Genomic DNA, 22,132 nt, shown 5'->3' on the forward strand with positions numbered 1-22,132 from the left:
GATTTTATGACAACTTCATTACCTTTGCATTTTTCCAGTTTGAAATACAAGGAGGAATCTTCCACTCTTGTTGTTCCTTCACAGTCATCTGAGTTGACAAAAGAACAGAAAAAGAGACATTTTTAGATTTATAGTCTAGATAAAAACCCAAGCGCAATGTTTCTCTTCAAAGATAGTTCAATATACACTGACATATGAATGAATGTAGTCCAAGGACAAAGTTCCATTTGTTTGGTAGCACTATATACTATGTTCCTTCACCATGGATTCTAGTAGTAACTTTAATATAAAAAAATGGAAAATAATCTATACATTATTTTTGACTATTATAAATGGTTAGTATTTTTCCATATTTAAAGTGACATGACTTCTTTGAGATGAAAACTTGTTCTTTTAGTTGGATAATAAATCATATCTAAAAAATGCCACTCAGATTATCAGGGGCCTATTAATCCCAGGCACTTACTTCTTACAACATTGACAATATTCTGCTTGTCAAATAGCAGACCCTGTTCATTCCATTAATAGCAGGGGTTAGGCTAACAACAAGAAAACTAATAGCTAACATTTCACATACGTTCTCTTACACACTCTGGAACTACCTACAAATTGTAGCCCTGAGTGGCTCCCCATTTGATCTTGAAAGATAACTTAAAAAAGTAGTAAGTGTGGCAAAATGTACCTGTATAGGCACCTAGATTTTGTTCTATGGAAGGTTATTTATAAAATTAATAATCATGAATACAAAAAAAGATGTTAGACTACAGCAAAGATTACCTTCCGGCTAGGGGAATGCATGACAGGTGCAGGAGGAGAAGGTGGTCCTCGGGGAATTTTCTTATTAATCCTGAAGGATAAAATCAAAGCAAAACCAGAGAGTGTTACACAGTTTTCCATTTTAGCTAATATGTCTCAAGTCTCCCCCTCCCATTTTTATAAAGCTTCAAATATATAAAAAAGAGAGTGTATAATATATGCCCATCTATCATATATCAGTCACTGAGCTTCGACAACTGTTAAACACAGCCAACCTTGTCATCATCATTACCCACCTTCATCTCCACAGTATCATTATCATTTCATAGAGTAATATACTTTTAGTAGGCTCCACATCCAACATGGGGCTTGAATTCACAACACCAAGATCAAGTCACATGCTCTACCAACTGAGCCAGCCAGGCACCCCCACTTTTTTTCTTCTTTTTAAATAACAGGTACACCTGACATACAATTAACTATAAATATTTAAATGAACAGTTTAAGTTTGACACAAGTATACACCTGTGAAACCATCATCACAATCAAGATGGCAAACACACTCATCACCTCCAAGTTTCTGCATGCTCCTTGCCTATCCTTCTTATTCCTCCCCTTACCTCTGTACTCCCCTCCTTCACCATACGCACTGATCTACCTCCTTTCACCTCAGATTAGTTTGCATTTTCTGGAGTTTTATAAAAATGGAATCATACAGAATGTATTTGTTTTTGTCTGGCTTCTTTCACTCAGCATAATTATTTTGAGATTCATTCATGTTATTTCATGTATTAAGTTTATTCTTTTTTATTTATTCCATTTTAATATTAATAGTATTCCATGTATAGATGTCCCACAATTTATTTATCCACTCACTTACTGATGGACATTTGGGACATTTTTCTCCTCTGATATCTTTTTTAAGAATAGAGGTTTATTCTTTTTTTTTAAATTTTTAAAAACCTTTATTATTTATTTTTGAGAGAGAGAGAGAGAGAGAGAGAGAGAGAGAGAGAGAGAGAATGAATGAGCAGGGGAGGGGCAGAAAGAGGGAGACACAGAATCCGAAGCAGGCTCCAGGCTCCTAGCTGGTAGCACAGAGCCCAATGCGGGGCTCAAACCCACGAACCGTGAGATCATGACCTGAGCCGAAGTCGGACGTTGAACTGACTGAGCCACCCAGGCACCCCGAATAGAGGTTTATTCTTACAGGCCATCTACTTACTTGAACCGTGGAGGCTCCATTGGATCTTTTTGCATTTCCACCATCCGAATAACTCTCTGTTTAGCTCCGGAGTTGAAAGCCACTCCTTGTTGAGATGGTGTGTATCTGAAGAATGCAGATGAAACTAAAGGTGTAACTAGTTCAAGCTCAATGGGTTATTTCCTTCTGTTATAATCCTAGGTTAGACTATATTGTCAATTCCTTTCACAAAGTATTAATAGAAAATTACAAAATATTTAGGTAGAGTAGATAGCAATGGAGGTAAGAGAACAGCAATTATGAGTTATAAGCAAAATGTGAACTAGAGTCATATTGGTTTGCAAATAATCCATCCTTGTCCATTTTCCACCACAGAAGGCATGGTGTTCAATTTCACAGGTAAGAGGTCTAGAAAATGGTACCTATTTTGTAAGTCTGCGTTTGAGGAAGAAACACCCCATAATATTTCAGCAGGCAACTTAGAATTAGTAGTTCCTGACTAATCATGGGTTGTAAAACAGAGAAGAATAATAGTAGCAGCCCTATAAGCTCTGAATTTTCCTATACATGTGAATCATCTCTCTACACAAAGATTTAGTTGAAGGAAATCCCTCACAATTTATAAGTATTATAAATATGCCTATCATTATATAAATATTAGTACATTACTATTATTCTATTATTACATGTTACATAACTATTATATAATGAATTATGACATTACCAATATACTAATATTATATCATTATGAAAATATTATATAAATATATGATGCTTATTATATATAAATGGGAAACTAAAATAGTATTTGTGGTTTGGGTCACATGCTGTAAGTAACTGTTAATTTCTAAAAACAAAAAAATATATTTTGAGAACAACATAATAGTTAATATCTTCAAAAATATCTTAAAAAATTCTGCTTTCAAGAGTCTGCAGAGTCAAGAGACTTTAAGTCATTATTCAAAAAATTGCTTGTCTAATTGTGACTAAGTAGGATAGTGAAGGAATACCAGGACCCTCAACCCCAATCTAGTCCAACATGAAAGTAAGACTTCCAGGCAAGATCATACCGGATATACTGAGCAGGAGCCAGTTTATCAGCTGCTCGGACTGGCATGGCTGCAGCAACCTTCTGTGATACAGATTTTTCTAAGGCTACCCTTGTCTTTTCTGTTATCTGAAATAAGAAACACAGCAATGAGTTGTCTGAAAGCTAATAAAGACGTCAAAAGCCATCTAAAATAATTATGTATGTATCAATGCCCAGTTACCTCTTTAATGGCTTCCTCATCAGGTCTTTGCAGGTCTGGGTCATCTGCATTCATGACTTCCTTGGGAACCAGGTCAGTGTACTTGCTATAAATGACCTAAAATGTTCAAACACAAGCAGGATCAAGAAAAGCAGAGAATGAGAAGAAGCAACCTCATTAAGTCATTTCAGAAGTCAGCACACTTATAAATTTAGGACACAGATTTTGTCTTTTAGATTTTAAAACCAAGGAAGCTTAAAATATATACACAAATTACTGTCCCAGCTATATAAGTTAATAATTTTCCTTTGACCTCATGCATTTAAATTATTTGAGATCTTCTAATCAAGTCAGTATCCAAATACATTGTGCCAACAAAATCTTATGCATCAGTGATCCCTATTTTTGAGACTCACTAAGACTTGAAATTAATGATGATATAAATTGCCTATTGCACCATTATCTTGGATTAAAAACTCATCAGAATTTAAGTCAGGTTACCAAATAATTTCCAAATTCACTGGGCCTGGAAAATTTCATTGACCTCACCCTACTTAATAATGTTTGTCTTTTCTGACAGCAATTCTATTCACAGACTAAGTAATGAACACGTGTCATGGTCAAAAAACCCAGAACACTTCTTCTGGGGGGGGGGGGGCGGGGAGTAAAAATATATTCTACATACACCACTTATATTCATTATCCAAATTTACAAAGGCCAGAATTTTTACTGGGCTCCCCAAGTCTCTATGAAGCTGACACTGATGTAGTAGGCCCCTGACAAATAGAGTATCACTTACTTTTGTGTCCACCTATACTTTTCAAATACTTTCATAAAACCTTACATGGCAGACTTTATTGAAAAAAAGAAGTACTGAGAATTTAGCAAATAAACAGCATTCTAGATTTTACTGCTTTAGTAGGGAATTTTTGATACACATATAAAGAACAACTAATGATTATAAAAGAAAACCCAATTCTCAGGTACTTGAGACCTTCAAAAATTACTACTATAAGCCAAAGTCTTCTATCAATAACTGCATTCTACCAGGACATTCCTTAAAAATAGCTTAAAGGAAATGCTGGCTATTCTTAATTTCTTATTCCAAATGGCAGAACAAAAAACACTTCATAGCCTATAAGACCTGACCTGGCTTTGCCTACACCTTTAATCTCCTCCATACCTCTTGTTTCCTCATTTATTATGCTTCAATCACATCAGCTCTTTGTTTTTTTGTTTGTTTGTTTTAAACACAACATGCCATCCCCAAATTCTGGGCCTTAAATAGTGTTGTTCTTAGTTCTTCACGTGAGTTCTCAACCTCTGAGTCTCTGTTCAAAGGTCATGACTGCACTTATGAGTCCTCCCCTGACTACCCTGCTAAGCAGCAACCCCTCCTCATCCCATCACTTAGTGTCACAGCACTGTTTACTGTCTTCAAAGCATTGCTCACAGTATGAAATTATTTTCCATTTTGTCATGTATTCTATTAAAGTAATAATAATAGCTAAAATTTATTAAGCACTTATTTTGTGCCACTATTCTTTAGCTTTATATATATAATTGAATTTGTGTATCAACCTTGAGGTATGCATATGCACAATGATTACACCTATATTATTGATGAGGAATGTTTTATATAAGCTGTGGATTTCCCAGAAAAAACTATCTCATGACTACAGACTAATCCTTTAGCTTGTTTTTCTCAGGAATGAGACAAAGGATCAGGCAAGAAAAGTATAGATTGTTTACCACAAAACATAACCACTGATATGTGAGCTGTAGTGTCACCATCCTCTCAGTGTTCATTTGGAAGGGACCTAAAGCTCACTCTGGGGAGAAGAGTAAGGCTCCATACATTAACATCACAGCTAGTAATGACCTTAAAAATCTTATTTCTTTTCAAGATGGAAACATCTATGCCACTTGAGTTTAAAATTACATATCAATACTCTAGAAAATAGTATCTAGACTATGAAGAGTTAATTACTTTTACACAGCAATCATTACAGGAAAGGATTCTAAGTAAATGGCTCCCTGGTAGTCATATATGCTCAACATAAAGTCTCAATACTAATTTAGCATACAAGAGCCATTTGCTGCTTCTTATTTGGGTATTCCAAAGTTAATAACCCTTTAAATGAGCATCAATAAGATTCTAGCATCTCACAAAGCTGAGTGAAGGACATCTGAAGAGCAAGATTCCTCCATGGTAATTAACTATAAAACCTCAAATTTTTATTGCCTGAGAACCAAATGTGCTGAAGAAACTCAGAATATCCCAGGAGGCAAAGGGGCTGGGGAGGGTTATCTGAAAAATACAATATACTCCAGAAGGTAAGAAGAGCACAAATGGGCTCTGGGAACAAGATAAAGCAATAAATCATCTGTGAAACTTTTTTTTTATTACTGAAAACTGGCAAAGGACCAGATTGACCTGACTGGATAAATCTGTCAACATACTCACCATTTTGAAGGCAGAAAGAAAACACTATCTTTAGGCTTAGCTAGTTTGTGAAATCATGAACAAGGTAATATATGATTTATCTCGGGGTCAGTTTAAAGTTGCTGGGAGTTATTTGTTTGGGGGAAAATGTTGAAGGCATTCTTTTAGGTAATATTATATATGTAACATTTGCTATGCAAATATTTCAGAAGGAAAAATGTAAACACCAAGGCTTTTTATTGATGTATCACTCAAATCACAATTGGAAAAAAAAGAACATTTTAGTTCCATCAAAATTTAATTCAAGAAAATTTTTTTCCCTCCAATTTTGTATTACTGTAAGTCTTGCCAATACGTATTTATTTTACATGTAGAGAGATCTAGGGCCTAGACTTATCCCTTGAAATCTTGCCTTTTTCTTAATCTCTTATACCTAGAGCTAGCATTTACCATTCTTGACCTTTCACTATTAATATTTCAGTGATAACTTTCTGGTTTCTGAAGAAAACCAGATCCCTCTGATATAAATCAGAAATCTTCACACTATAATGCAAATTCAATAATCCAATAAACTATTTTCATCCTGTGTCAAAGACTCTGAAAATCAAGCCTCCTGAATGATAATGAATTTTTAAAGACCCATTTTGTACATTTAGCAGCCAATTCCTACTTCTAAAACTGGAAAATCAGTGGTTTTAAAACAAGGCACTGCTGCCACCCCCAAGGCTCTACAGGTATTTAATAGGTAGTGGCAGTTACATTAAACATTATACAACGCGCAAGACGGTCCCGAACAATCAAGTGTCCCCTCTTCCAAACGCATTTGCCAACGTGTACTCAGTTAATGTTGAATTAAATGCATTCAAAAACTTTGTGCATTAATCCATCCACTTTTTAAAAAATTAAAATACTTACTTATTAAATTTGTGTAAGAAATTCAAGTGTATATTCCAGGGCATAATATCCAGCAAGGAAATACATTAACCAGAAACAGTATCAGAACAGTCCAAGTACTCACTCTGTTCACTATCTTTGTTCTCAATTCATTCGGTACCCTGCTCATTTTTTAAAAAATCTTCATTCTGTGTATGCATGTACACACGCGCATGAGTATGTGTTCAGAGACATTATGTTTTTAGAGTAGTTTCAGGTTCACAGCAAAATTAAGAGTAAGACACAGAGATTTCCTATATACATCCTGCCCCTACACATGCATAGCTTCCTCCATTAGGGTCAGGGTTAGTATGAACCTCTGAGTGGTGCCTCCATAAACTACTAGTTTTGGATTCATTCCTAGTGGTTGCATTATAGACAAACATGTAATGCTTTCAGTGTATAAAGAAACATTACTTTAGAGACCTTATTTGGCCAGAATACTGAAATCTAAAAATAAATAGTTATAACATTTCTACTCTACTTTCTTTTTCTTTTTTTAATGTTTTATTTATTTTGGGGGGGGGGAGGGGCAGAGAGAGAGGAGGAGACACAGAATCCGAAGCAGGCTCCAGGCTTAGAACTGTCAGCACAGAGCCTGATGCGGGGCTCAAACCCACAAACCGTGAGAACATGACCTGAGCAGAAGTCAGACACTTAACTGACTGAGCCACCCAGGCACTCCCTCCACTCTACTTTCAAAACAAAATAATCACCAGTATATATGGTTCTTAGAGAAAGAAAAAACTTTCAGACACTTCCTAGACGTGAGAGAAAATTGTTGGTTTCCAGTCTAGAAATTTAATGCAAAATGGGCTACAACTGTGTGTCATTCAAAATTAGTCAACCTGCCAATGCCAAACTGTTGTCCTAAAGTGTTCTTTTTCCTAACCAATGAGAGAGGAAAGGCAGCATGTACCAATAAAGAATAATGACTATTCCAAAGAAGGAGAGATGTACCAAAACAAAGGCAAGTGAAGCCTAGAGAAGGCCTCCACAGCACAGGGCATATTTCCAGTATATGTCCTGCTGTATAAGGACCTGTTTTTCCTTTTGCAGGAGTGGACTATGCTTCCCTACTGGCTCAGGAGAAGTGGTTTTCTGTTATTCAATGAAAACTGCTATCACTCCTCAAACAAATCACTGATGAAAGTCTGTGCGTCAAGCTGTCAGGCACTAAATTAGGTGCCAAGGAGGAAATCTAAAGATATAATCTCTGTCCTCAAAGAGCTTATAGTCAAATGACATAGATAGTAGTGAACTGATAAATAGAACAAAATGTGATGACTGCTAAGATAAACAGGGAAGAGGAAGGAAGGATACCCCATCTGGCCAGGGAAGATTAGGAAGAGTTTTCCGAAACAATGAAGAGTGAGCTGTGATTTGAAAGCAGCAGAATTTAGGGACAGCTGGGTGGCTCAGTCGGTTAAGCATCCAAGTTCAGCTCACGTCATGATCTCACAGTTCGTGAGTCTGAGGCCCACAACAGGCTCTCTGCTCTCAGCACAGAGCCCGCTTTAAATCCTGTGTCCCTCTCTCTCTGCCTCTCCCCTGCTTGTGCTCTCTTTCTCTCTCAAAAATAAATAAACATTAAGAAAAAAAAAAAGCAACAGAATTTAGTCAAAGAATAGGGGGAGAGCTTTCCCACACACAGGAGGACATCCATGGGAAGTTCCCAGGGTAAGAGAGAATGTGCCATATTAGGGGAGCTGCAAGAATTCCTGTGGCAGATCTTTACAGAAAATGCCTGCAAGTTTCTTCTTCTTTTTTCCTTTTTTAAAGACTTTTTTTTATTTTTAAGTCATCTCTACACCCAACGTGGGGGCTCAAACTCACAACCCTGAGATCATGAGTCGCATGCTCCACTGACTGAGCCAGCTGGGTGCCCTGAAAATTTTTTCTTAACAACCACATAACAGTGGCGATTACTTTGTACTGAAAATAAAAAGAATGGCTAAAACTGGACTGTTTATTTTTGGATTTAACTTTTCTGGTCATGAAAGTTGAGGCTAGGCTAGAAAGATAAGGAAGGGACCAAGTGTACCATAAGGAGCTTGGCTGGTTCTTACCCTAAAGGCTATGGAAACATTTTAAGTGTGCACACTTGTGTGTGTATACGTGGGGGAGAGAGAGAAAGCTAAACATATAAACAAGGATGAGTTTGTTTTTCTAAGCAGGCAAAACAAATGCAAAGGAGGTGGTTTCAGACTCTGCTGAGGTAAATAAAGCAAGAAGTGATAAGGGCCTGAACTAAGTAGCAGAGAAGGGCATATACTTGAGAAGTGTTAAGGAAGAAGATAAATCACAATGACTAACAGTTGGAAGGCCTGAAGGAAACACAAAAGAATGGAATGACCGCTCAGTAAAGGCTTTTTACAGAACTATAGCATTATGTGTCACATCTCACATTTGAATAATCTTTGACTCAGTAAGTTCACATAAGTATTTATTTTACGCAAATATTCATGTGCAAAAAGGTATTTGTATATGGACCTTGAATAAAGTACTGTCTGAAAACTAAAAAATTGAAATCTGAAAACTAAAAAATGCTTAAAAAAAACTTAGGGCACAAACACACCTGGAATTCTATATAGATTTTTAAAAAATAAAGCAGACCTATATACACTGATAAAAACCTTCCAAACATACTAAATTTAAAAAAGCTATGAAAGTTATGAACATTAAAATCTCATTCATGTAAAAAAAGATGTGTGTGTGTGTGTGTGTGTGTGTGTGTGTGTGTATTAAAGTGGGAATATATATATACATCAGTATCTAAATCCATAACAAAGGTCTGGAAAGATATGTATTATAGTAGTGGTACTTACCTATGGGAAGTAAAGTGGGAGAAGTAGGCACTACATACATACTTATGTACTGTTGATATCTTCTACCATAAGAATTTATTATTAGTGTATCTTTTTTAAATCAACAAAATAGTGAGGGGGAAAATAACTCCCAGGCTTTTAGCATAGTCAGTCAGGAAGATATCACTGCCAATCACTGAGTTAGAGAATAGAGAAGGTAGATTAAGTGGAAAATTATGAATTTAGGTTTGGATTTGATGAGTGATGTTTTGAGGAAATCTAATAGAGCTGTCCTTGTGGATAGTAAGATATAAGGACCTACAGCTCAGGGGAGAAAACTCGGCTGGAGACATAGATCTAACAGTCATCAACATGAGTGGCAATTTTAGCCAAGGAAATAAATTAGATTAGTCAAAGAGATGGTGTTGTGAGAAAAGCCTTAGAGACCTTTGCTTAGAGACTGGTTGAGGTGAGGTTGTATTACAGTGAAATGAAGAATGAAAGGGAAGTGAAGAAGTAGAACAGATAACAACAAGCAAAAAGCTTGAAGGAAAATAAAGAAAACTAGGTGAAAATTTGGTGGTAGCTAGAGGGAGCCTTGAGGGTAGTCAGGGAAAAACTTTTCTTTCAAAAGATGATAAAAGCAAGCATATTTAAAAGCTAACAGAAAGGAGCCAGTAGAAGAAGGGGAGGTGGAAGTCATGGTTGAGAAGAATAAAGAAAAAGCGAGGCTGTAAAGGAGAGGGGGAGGAATGAAATCCAGGATACGCTACAGCACACCTGGCAAGATTAGGTTTAGACCGAAGACATTTCTCATACAGACAAAAGGAAAAGTCAAGACAGAAAGCCAAGTGCAGGATAAAGAAAGCAGACAATTTTCTTCCACTAGTCGTTATGTGCAAACAGATGTCACCTGTAAGCTGACAGGGGACAGAGAGGAGTAGGAGTTAAAGCTTGGAGGAACACCAAGGGAGCGCAGTCTAAACCTGAGACATAGATTTGCATGACTGGGTAACTGTTTTCCCCAAGAACCCAGCACCCATGATGCAGGAGTAGAGGATGGGGTCATTACTGCAATTTTAGAGGATAAAATGAAAACACTTAGGGAAGAGAAAGAGGCAAAGGACAAGTACTGAAGGCCCTCAACTATTTTTCGCAACATCTTCAATTCTAAAGAGATCTTTACCTATGCGTGGAGTACTTATTTACGAGGGAAAACACTAGGTCTTCTCTTAAAAACAGTTCCTTGGCTCTGAGCGTAGCTGCTCTGTGAAGAGATTATTTTAAGTAAATTTTATTTTTGGTCTTTGGATTACCTGTAAGCAGGCCATCAAAAATATGGACAGCAAGTGCCAGTTTTATACTTAGGGGAGAAAAAAGTTTAATTCATTACATTCAAGTGAATTATTAAAATAATTAAATATCTATGTAAGTACTTTGTAAGTATATGAGACAGAATTAGAAGACTATAAACAAATCTAAATTTTGATTTTTTGTGTTTTAGGGTGCTAGAATTATAGATTTTTAGCAATTTTCTAGCATTTGAAAAATGTTAGTACTATAAAAGAACTTAAAACAAAATTTAACAGTTTCAAATTGCTTTTATTTATTTTTTAATGTTTATTTTTTGAGAGAGAGAGGGAGAGGGTGAGCGAGCGAGTGAGAGAGGGAGGACATGAGCAGGGGAGAGGGAGACACAGAATCTAAAGCAGGCTCCAGTCTCTGACTGTCAGCACAGAGCCAGACATGGGGCTTGAACCCATGAACTATGAGAGCATGACCTGAGCCAAAGTTGGAGGCTTAACCGACTAAGCCACCCAGGCACCCTCAAATTGTTTTTAAAATGCTAAACAAATAAGTGAAAACCCTAAGTATATATAAGCTATCATCAATTTGGGAGATTTGAAATGAAAAAGTCATTGCTGTTATGAAGTCATAATACATTGTTCATATAATCATGAAGTCATATTTTCAGTTAGCCTAAGTACTAACTGCTACTCATTGCTACTTTTAACAAAGCTAAATGGCCAGATACGTATTTCTCAATAGAGGGAAAAATCAACGAGAGGATTACCTTGTCTTTTGACTGTCCCTGCCGAGCAATTGCATCATATTTAATTTTTCCTTCAGCATCCACCTGAATGGCCAGCGCATTTGACATTTTTTTCTTTCGTCCCATATCCAGTGGATACTGGGCCACATGGATCTCTGGAAAAGCACCGCCATCTCCAAAATCCTACAAATTAAAAAGGAAAGAAATAAAAAGAATACTCAATAATTTGAGGTTCAAGATACATTCATTCATTCACCAAATAATTATTGAGCCCTTGTTATAGTAGATGCTAAGAGATACAGGAGTAAAGAAACAGAGGTCGCTGGTCTTGTACAGAGTACATTCCAGTGGGCAAAGATGTAAAAAGCCTAATCTTTGGCTTGTAATAAATGCCTTGAAAATATAATGGGACTGCAAAGAAAATCTACTTTCCTTTTTTTTTTATTAAGCTTTTTGATTTATTTTTGAGAGAGGAGAGAGAATCCCAAGCAGGCTCTGCCCTGTCAACACAGAGCACTACTATGCAGGGCTCGAATCATGAACTGTGAGATCATGATCTGAGCTGAAATCAAGAGTCAGACACTTAACTGACCGACCCACCAAGTGCCCTAGAAAGTCTACTTTTGATACTGCGGCTAGGACAGCCTTTGTGAAGAGGTAATGTGAGTTAAAGCTAAATAATGAGAAATCAGGTATGAGAAGATCTGAGGGAAGCATTTTTTAGGTAAAGCAAGTAGCATGAAGGTACTGCTATAAGAACAAGCTTGGGATGTCCTTGGAAACAAGTGTCCAGTGAAGCTGGAGCTTACTGGGACAGAGGAGCAGACACATAGGTGATAACCTTGCACGGGCAGACAAACACCAGATCATGAAAGGGCTTCTAGACCATGGCAAAGATTTTTATAAACATGACAGGATGAAATTAAGTAGAACGTTTAGGACAAAGAAAAGATTTTTAGTTTTAGCATACATAATGTTCTTAGTGAGGCAAGGGTCAAGGTACAACAGGGCAGAAATGTAAAGAATTTTTTCTTGGAACCAGATTTTAATAACATATTTATTCATGTTCCAGGAGAAGCAAATAAATAGAAAGGAAGGCTCTAGAAATGAGTTCACCACATTTCTAATGGTGATGATATACAATTACTTAGAAGAGAAGACTAAGACTTCTCAAGTAGCACAAGCTAAGTAACATCTGTTGATGAAGTTTAACATTACAAAAAAGGTAGATGGTCAAATAAACATATGAATGTTAAATACAATTTTTAAATAGCTTTGTTAAACTTAGTAATATTTGCTTAGGAATTACATTGTACACTCAACAATCCACACTCATTTAATTCCTGTATTTCAACAATCATACTTTCATATGGAAAAAATTCAAGTTTAGCAACATTAAGTGATTTTCCCAAGATGTCCTGCATAGGCAGGACTTGAACTCAGATCTTTTGACTCCAAAAAACTGTATTTTCTACTGAACTAAAATTCTTTCCTTTTTAGCTCTAAAAAGGGCAAATCAATACAACTAAAAAATGATAGGAAAAAACATTAAAATTAATCATTTACAGGGGGTTTGATGAAAAATTTTATGTAAATAACTACTTTTATAAGACCTCCTCCTTCAAGAAATATTCCATTAGATCCTGGATATGTGATTTCCTAGAGACAATATACTGACTTGCTAAAGAAAATTTTGACATTTCTAAAAACAAACAATAAAGCTGAGGGAGACATTTCTTATGAATTCGGCACAAAATAGTTAAAATATTCCCAAGAAAGGTGCTACCTGTAGCCAGGACATCAATCTGACATATGCTCAGATCTGCTGGGGTTCTTCAACTATAATAAGTACTTCTGACTGTGGATGTGGCATTATGCGGTCATTAAGCTTGCCAGAAAATCATAGCTTTTACTCTGAACACTAGAACAAAATGCTTTCTCCACAGAACGTTCACCCCCCTCAAGAAGCATTCAGCCTTTCCAGATTGGCTGGCCATTTTGGTTTGATTTTCAAATAAACTGTTCTGTTCTACCAAGATGTATGAAACCTTTAGTCAAGTAAGATTTTAAAAAGTACCTGAATGTCATAATGCTAAAATGGAAGCCTAATCTTTGGATGAGGTTTCTGTTGTATGTAAAATGATGTCTGCTACCCCCACTCTTTAATCTATTGAGAGGCAAACAAAGAATATCTATAATCCCTCAAGGGACACATTATCCTTCTATCAGATAATGTCAATCACTACCTTTTTGCCCCAGATAAGAGGGCATTCCAGCCCCCTTGATAATCTTCTTTTGCCCCACACCTCACAAATTACACTATCAGTGAAAACAAAAGTAACAACAACAAAAAACCCTTAGTAATTTTAGTAAGACTGACTTTCACACATTAGAATTAATAAGGACTAGAGGACAGCTAAGAGAAAAAAACAAGGAAATTTTTTAAAAGACATGATCTAGTTGGGAGTTTGTCTTATTAGGCTCTATAGAGCGTTCTGGTAGGCAGGGGGAATGCCAAGCATGGGAGAGGCTGAGAATAGAGACAACAACAAATTTCAGTCCAATGAATACTTAGTTCACCATGATCTGCACTTGGAGGCATACGAAAAAAAGTTGAGGGCACAATTCCTTCACATTTGTAAGGCAAAAATCACAACCATAAAAGGACAGAATGTAACAGAGTGATAAAATGAAAATAATTGTGTACAAACATGAATGGTATAGGCACAAAGATTTTTTAATAGGGCAGGCACATTCCTTGGGAAGTGGAAGAGCAAAATTTGCAGGAGTCAGAATGAATACTGAGAGACAGAGAAGAAAAAGGCTTGATCAAAGAGGAAGTAGTCTTGGGGAGGCAAAATAGTTGTCTCAAATGTTTGCTTTTCTCCCTAGATGAAAAAGGTGGTCAAGCATGGGAAGACTGCCCTGGAATTAGGGAAAAGAATATGTATTGATCTGCTCTAAAGGATACAGAGTAATTAGGAAGATAGGTACTACCAAAGAAGTTTGTTTTTTGGAAATAAGCTAGAAATATAAAAAGATAATTTCAGAGTCTTCTTTCTCCCTCACTGCCTCCAAATCAACCATCAAATTCTTTTATACCTTCTAAAATATTTATCTAATATGTATATTAGACATATATTAATATTCTCAAATTGAAGACAAGAAAACTGATAAAGAGGGGTCAGGATCTGCCCAGTGTCACACGAATAGTAAGCAGCATAGCTATGATGCAAAAACACTTATTTTTACTTATTCTTTTAAACTTCTCGCCCATGCTCTTTCCAATATACTTGACAAGAAGGAAATCAGAAATAGAAATGCTGCTGGAGTTTTCCCTGGAGGAAGGCTGTCTCTTCAGGGTTACGTGGCATTGTGTATGTGAGGAGAAGGGAGGGAAAGGCACCCGAACATGAACTCTTCTTTTCATTTTCTCCTTACTTTCCCATTATTTTCCATATGCAGTAATCCCTGGATTTATAGAGAGTATGCTAGTTTCTTTTGTACATGTTTAATAGTTGGACATAAGAAGAGACATAAACAGGTACAATTTTCTTATGATCACAAAGAAGTGGTAATAAGCCAGAAGAAAAAGATCAATCCTCTAAAAGGAATATATGTCTTAGGAACTCACGACCAGAATTTCTAGCATATTGGCATTCATGTGCAGAGGTTCTAGGGTATTTTACAAGGGTATTATAATAAACGTTAACACAATTATTTACCTCTAATAACCGAGGTATCCAGCCTTTCCGGTACCCGTATGGAGGAGGTTCTCTTCGGGAGGAGACCAGTGAGGTCTGTCGTGATCTCTGAGATCTTGCCTTTTCTTCAGCCTCAAGCTGGTCCTGAGATAGCTGAGTAGGTGCAGGTAAAAAGCTATAAGCAAAGATAATAAAAGTCAGATTAAAAAAAAACTCCTACATTTGATCATTGCAATTTGGCCATCAGAGACTATTTTGCCATAATACTTTTTCCCTTAAGCAAAAAAGCAAACATTTCAATGATTCATGGCAGTATTTAATATCAGTCATTTTACTTTGCCTGGAAAGAAATAAACGCTCAGAGACATACAGTAAAAACATCTAAGATGCAGGCAAATGATGCCCATAATAAAAAACTAACAGATATTTCATATAATAGATAAACTACTCAGTGGTTATGCTTCCACATTTCTTTTCTAAACATTCTCAATTACCCAGGGGCCAACTGTCCAGTATATGGTGTCTTAGTGCCTTTACTACTTTTACACTCCTTATTTTTAACTACTTTACTCTTATTCTTCTTACTTTTAACTATTTTAATGTCAACAACAACAACAAAAAATAATAAGGATTAGCACTGAATGTAACAAAGAGGTGCATAAAAGAAAGAAAACACAGGTTGCATATATGAGTGTGTTTTCCCAAAGGTATCTAATTTAGAATGCAATTTAAAACTTGAGAGGTCAAAGATTCAAAGGAGAAATTCTAAAGATGTAGTTTGTCATTCTTTAATCACAGCAGCCTTTTTACCAAGCTATTCTTAACAACTTTCAAGTATGATAAATGTTATTATAGAGATACCCCAAAGTATCACAGAAAGATTCCAGTAAATTGATATGTTTAATGGAAAAGTTAGGGTTCCTTTGTGATTCTTGGCGACTAAGCATATTTGGATAAGCAGAACTTATTTATTCAAAATATTTATTGATCACTTGGGTGCAGGTACTGTGCTATGTAAGCAATGAGACTATAAGAGAGAGGTTACAGCCTTGCAGAGGAGAGACAATCAAATGCTTACACAATTCCCTAATTACAAATTGTATCAAACGATGAAGGAAAAGTATACAGTGCTATGACGGTATACATCAGAGGGATCTAATCCAGTCCAGAATGTCAGGAATGTGACAGCTAAGAGCTCAGAGTTCAAATCCAACCTATGCCAGGTAGTAACCCAGATAAGTTACTTATCTCTCTGAACCTCTGTTTTCTCATCTGTAATGACAGATCAAAAGACCACCTACGTCACAGAATTGCTCTAAGTAGTAAATGTGAAAATCTATGACCCCCTTGGCACAGTGTCTAAATACTCATCAACGCATATTGTTCCATACATATTTGATTATGCGGAGCCATTCCGTGATTCCACCAATTTGGATCAGTTGCGCCCCACCCATGCTCCCACAAGACACTCTATGTGCCACTACTATAACATTTATCTTACTGTATCACAATCATCTACTCATTTACCTCTTTCTCTCACCAGACTGAGCAACTTGCAGGAATCATGGCTTCTGCTTCGTTTCATCCCTAACTCTCTAGGCACTGTCCAGCTCACAGCGAGGGCTACTTATATGTTTGCAGGAGAACTAAATTCACTCTGCCCTTTGCTCTCACCATCTTTATGTCACTACAATCTTACTGCCTTTCCTTTTGCCATCTCAAGATGTATACATTTGCTACTCCATCTACCATAAAATGCTCCATTTATTAAGAACATTCTTTCCTGTAGTGCTTTTATGGAAAACTCTTTCCCAGATCATTCATTCATTCATTCATTTTAAAAGATTTTGTTTAAAAAAATTTTTTTAATGTTTTTATTTATTTTTGAAGGAGAGAGAGACAGAGCATGAGCGGGGGAGGAGCAGAGAGAGAGGGAGACATAGAATTTGAAGCAGGCTCCAGGCTCTAAGCTGTCAGCACAGAGCCCGATGCGGGGCTCGAACTCACGAACTGTGAGATCATGACCTGAGCGGAAGTCGGACGCTTAACCGACTGAGCCACCCAGGTGCCCCTAAAGATTTTATTTTTAAGTAATCTCCACACCCAATGTGGGGCTTGAACCTACAACTCTGAGACCAAAAGTCTCAAGCTGTACCAAGTGGGCCAGCCACACACCCCTCCTAGATCTTTTAGTCCTTGCTTCTTAGCATTCTTGTCTCTGCTCATTTATACCTCTCCACAGCTGTTTTCTGACCACCGTGTCCAAAACAGGACCTCACTCCACATTTTGAGTCACTCTTTGTCCTTTCATTTTTATTTCTAGTAATTCCTATCTGAAATTGCATTACTGATTTGTTTACTCATATATAGTCTATCTCTCCTAGAATGTAAGCTCTTTGAAAACAAGGAGTTTGCAACACTGATTTAATACTGTAAAACCAGCACTAGAATAGTGCCTGGCACATGGTAGATCCTCAACAAATATGTACTAACTGAAGGATGGATGAATGGATGAATGGAGCCAAAAGTTTTGGGTTTCTACCATAGTTATTTTCAGTATACCATGTATATCCAGTACATAGAAGGCATACAAAGACAGTTCCAAACAAGCTACAATATTTACTTATTTTACTCTTCTTTTTACCTTCTGTTGCAGGAACTGGTCACTAAAATGATCAAAAAGCAGGCAGCCTGTCAAAGTGGAGAATTCAGACAATCCAATAAACAGGTTACCTGGCCTGGATTAGGGTCTGAACATACTCTAGCCTTCCAGAGGGTCTTAAATTTGCAGTTCCTTGTAAAGGATGACATTCCCACAAAGAGGCACACTCCTGCAGTAGCAGGGTAGGGGGAAGGGGTACCGAGTGGGCTGCATATGCAGGCCGAAAGGCTACTTCAGTGGTTCTCAACTGGGGGACAAAATATTTACAATGCAGGTGTATGATAATACCTAGATACATACAATTCATTAAGATTGTCAAGACTTGGGGGTAGAGAATGGGGGCAGTATCACTGGCATCTAGTGGGAGGAAGCCAAAGATATTGCTAAACATCTTACTATACACAGGACAGCCCCATACCAGAATGAATTATCCAGCCCAAAATATCAACAGTGCTAGTGTTGACACAACTTAGTCTACTCTCCCCCTTTACTAAATAAAGCATACTAAATGCAAGTGATGTTATTAGACACATAACCTTAAATATACTTGAATTTAGAAAACTTAATCAGGAGGACTTTCAGTCTTTAGTAACAATAACTGGTGACACCAAAACTCTAACATATCAGTTCCGTCAAGTCTCTGCTGTTAAGAATCCTTGGTAGATCTTGGAGATAAATAACACTTCACCTGGAAACTTGAGACCACCTCTAAAAATCAAATCAGTCAGAACTCAACAAAATCAGAACACTATGTAGTCCCCAAAACTAGTCATTTGAAGACTGCACTCTGTCACTGCAATTTTAAGCACACAATACCCACGACATGTTATTTTTCCTGTGTGTCCTTTTCAAATTCCAGCTTTTCCACAAAACCTTTACTCATAACTCTAGTAATCGTTGCCACTGTGCCTCCCACCTGGAGGTGCACTCAAAAGTCTGCTGTTTGTAACATTTACTAAAGAAAACTCCCAGTCCATTCAACTCATTTCATCTAATTCTTTTTGCACTTAAGGTTAGTACTACACAAGCGAGCATTTGTGTGCCCTTACTTCTTTCATATCTGTATGCCTTGTACCCCCATCTTCCCTGCAAAGACTGTTAGGTTTCCTTTTGTATATACACAACCCCCAGGGTAAAGCAAGGAACCCAAACCTAATTCCCCCAAGAATTTTCTTCTTAAAACATTTTTAGGATTCATCAGCCAGGAAAATTAAATATAAGGAGAATCAAATGTGTTTAGAGAACTCAAGCTTATGTCCTAAAATGATTACTTTCTTTACGACGAACTTAGACAACTCAACTTTTCCTGCTTGCATTCGCATGGAAAGTTTTTCCACTCAGATGGGGCAGCAAGGTCGCACACCAGTAGTAGTTACGTAACTCCTCGGAATCTCCCACTTAAACATATTTTTCTCAAAGGCGGGGACGACTTTATATGCAGTTACCAAGGCAACCGGGAACAGCAAAAATCTGAAGCGGTTCTACCTACGGAAGAAATTCTAAGGTCCAAAGTTATAGTGCAGAGCAGCGACGCCTTATTAGCACGCAGCGGCCACTACAGTAGCTAATTTAAAATCTCTGTCCAGCACCGGGCCCGCTTTTTTCAAGAATCCTTGTTTCGGGACAGAGACGAGACTTCGGCAGACCCACCGCCGTTAAGCCGGGCAGTCACCTCCCGCCGCTTCACTCCGCCCAAATAAGCTACTGCTCTCCACATTCCCACCGTGCCTGCGCAAGCCGCGGACCGGACGGAGAGCTCGCCACATCCCCAAGATGTTCAAGCGAAAAACACGTGCGACTCCTTGCCATCTGAGACTGAAAAACTATTCACCACGCCGAAGCTTTCGGCTCTAATGGGGGGGGGAGGGGGTACTCAACCCGGGAAACCGCTCAGGAAAGACCCCAGCTTCGCTGAGGCCTAGTCACCCCGGAGGCCGGCAAGAGGGCCTAGCCGTGGTCGCGGCCCACGTCGCTCTGTGCCCTGAGCCAGGTCACCGCCCGGAGACAGTGGGCAGAGAAATGAAAAAGGTGGGTACTCCCAGACCCTTCCGTATCGAGGACCCCAATCAACAACCCACCTGGTGAGCGCCATCTTCTTCCGCTTCTTCCAGCGCGAGCGACAGCACCGCGGGGCGGGTCTTTCCCCTTGACGAGAAGTGGAGAGGAAGAAGCACGCGATACGCAGGCGCCTCAGCCGAAGGGCCTTCTGGGATTTGTAGTTCTTTGGACAAGAGTACGCTTTGGTTCTGTCCTAACCAGACCGACTGGTTTTTAACGGGATGAGGGCTTCATTTAAGAAAGGCAGATGTACACTGTGACATGATGCAGCGTTCCCTAGGCAAAATAACGAAGGTGAGAGATGCCCTTTAAACTGCTTTATTTTATTTCCCACTCAGTCTCATTCCGCATGTAGGGAGGGATCCCAAATACAAGAGTATCCCGGGAACAGCAACGTTAAATAAAAGGGTGACAGGGCTTTAAAACAATAGGAAATTGTGGGACCGTCGAATGGAGAGTTTTAGGACGCTCTAAAAACATTCACACCCGAAACTTTTCTTTCCACACCCCGCCCCCAAAATACTCTACTGGGAAGATAGTGTGATCCTTGGTTAAGTTACCTTTACAACACTTCCTTTGTATACTATGTATGTTTGTGTTTTAGGTAGTTTATGTGTTTCACTTAGATTATGGTTTAAATATAATCTCTGATGAACTGATAGCATAAATGAAATCTGCTTACAAATACTGGAGAAAGGGAAGTGGGTAGAGTACAGATGAAATGAGAATAGCCATTTTTGATCACTGTTCAAGCTGGATAATGGGGAAATGGATGTTCGTTATACTCATATATTGGACATTTTCCATGATAAAAAGTAGATACAATCTTTTAGTTGCAGTATAGCACACATACAGAGAGGTGCATACACTGTAAATGTGCAGCTTTTTGAATTTTCCTGAACCAAACACACTACTTTGAACAGAAGCAGCAACATCCCCTACCCAGGATGAATCAATTTCTGGTGTGACAAGATGTTATAGGCTAATCTAGTACTTTTTCTGCCCCAGACTTGGAATCAGTCATTTCTCCAAGGAGCCCTCCTTTAAGTAGGAAAGTGATATTTAGAGAAGACAATCTAGATGCTACAAATATTCATGGTTACTGGGTTGATTATTGTTTGTAAGCCTTTTTAATTGGCAAAACTAAAACATTTAGATATACACACATATTTTTTGAGAAAACGCATCATGCATTTATATTAATATTTCTGGGGCAAACTTAGGATTCCACAGATTTTGCTTAACTTTGATTTTATATGCATATCTCTTCTGAAAATCTTGGTACCTAGTGGCATTAACATAATTACATTTGGCAATAATGGCAATGACATAATCAATTAACATAATTGCTTCATCCTACTGTATATATGAAATAGTTTCAGAATAACAGTACTAATATGATTACTTATTGAAACTTAATAGTTTCTGATTTTTTTTTTCAATTCTTTTTGCCCTTAGAGTATATCTCTCTAGGCATGTATAGTCAAATTGCACGGCTTTAAAGTGACTTGGGGCAGGGTGTGCCTGGTTGGCTCAATTGGTAGAGCATGTGGCTCTTGATCTCAGGATTGTAAATCTTAGTCACATGTTGGGTGTAGAGATTTCTTAAAAAAAGAAAGGAAGAAAGTAAGAGACTTGGAATAGTTCCTCTCTGTGGGACTATGCCACTAACTTGATAGTTTTATTTCTTTTTGCTTTGGATTCTTAGGAGTCGCTTAAAAAAAAAAGTTTTGTGAAACAGTTACATCGTTCCAAAGCCAAAATTTACCAAGATGGTACATTTAGAGAAGTCTAGGTTCTTTCCCTGACTCTTCTGTCATTTTCCCTTCCTCTCCTTATAGATAACCTTTAAAAATTTTTTATGGTTTATCTTTACATTTAAAAAAATACACAAATACATATATATTTGTATGCTCCTTTTCCTTTCCTAGACATATGGTAGATACCATACACACTTTTTTCTACCTTGCCTTTATTCCATTTACTGTATCGTGGAGATCACTCCTTTGCAGTTTATGGAAATCACATTGGAAATTTTGAGCAGAGAAAATTTGATTTATGTTTTAAGAAGATCATTATGACTGCTGTGTTGAAAATGGACTCCAAGAAGCAAGAAAGGAAACAGGGAGACCAGTTGGGTGGCTTTTGTGATAATTCAGGAATAGATGCTGATGGTTTAGGGAGGGAGGTAGTGGTAGAGATGGCAAGAAGAGATTGGAATCTGGATCTATTTTGAAGGTAGAACGAACAAATTTTAA

At 37.6% G+C, this 22,132-nt stretch overlaps 1 protein-coding gene across 1 annotated transcript in view; it reads right to left on the reverse strand.

Moving 5' to 3' along the window:
* SNW1 (SNW domain containing 1) overlaps positions 1–19,939 on the reverse strand; it is a 32,627-nt gene extending 12,688 nt beyond the window's left edge. Inside the window, exons 1-8 of the mRNA XM_043556732.1 lie at positions 19,895–19,939; positions 15,176–15,329; positions 11,472–11,633; positions 3,232–3,327; positions 3,031–3,137; positions 1,982–2,086; positions 778–847; positions 23–88 (exon numbers count right to left, since the gene is read on the reverse strand). Of these exons, the coding sequence (XP_043412667.1) occupies positions 23–88; positions 778–847; positions 1,982–2,086; positions 3,031–3,137; positions 3,232–3,327; positions 11,472–11,633; positions 15,176–15,329; positions 19,895–19,908 (774 nt within the window). The 5' untranslated portion in view covers positions 19,909–19,939. The remainder of the gene's footprint in view (positions 1–22; positions 89–777; positions 848–1,981; positions 2,087–3,030; positions 3,138–3,231; positions 3,328–11,471; positions 11,634–15,175; positions 15,330–19,894) is intronic.
* Between the last annotated feature and the right edge of the window lie 2,193 nt (positions 19,940–22,132).

This window comes from Prionailurus bengalensis, chromosome B3, assembly GCF_016509475.1.
Source record: "Prionailurus bengalensis isolate Pbe53 chromosome B3, Fcat_Pben_1.1_paternal_pri, whole genome shotgun sequence".
Classification (NCBI taxonomy): Eukaryota; Metazoa; Chordata; class Mammalia; order Carnivora; family Felidae; genus Prionailurus; species Prionailurus bengalensis.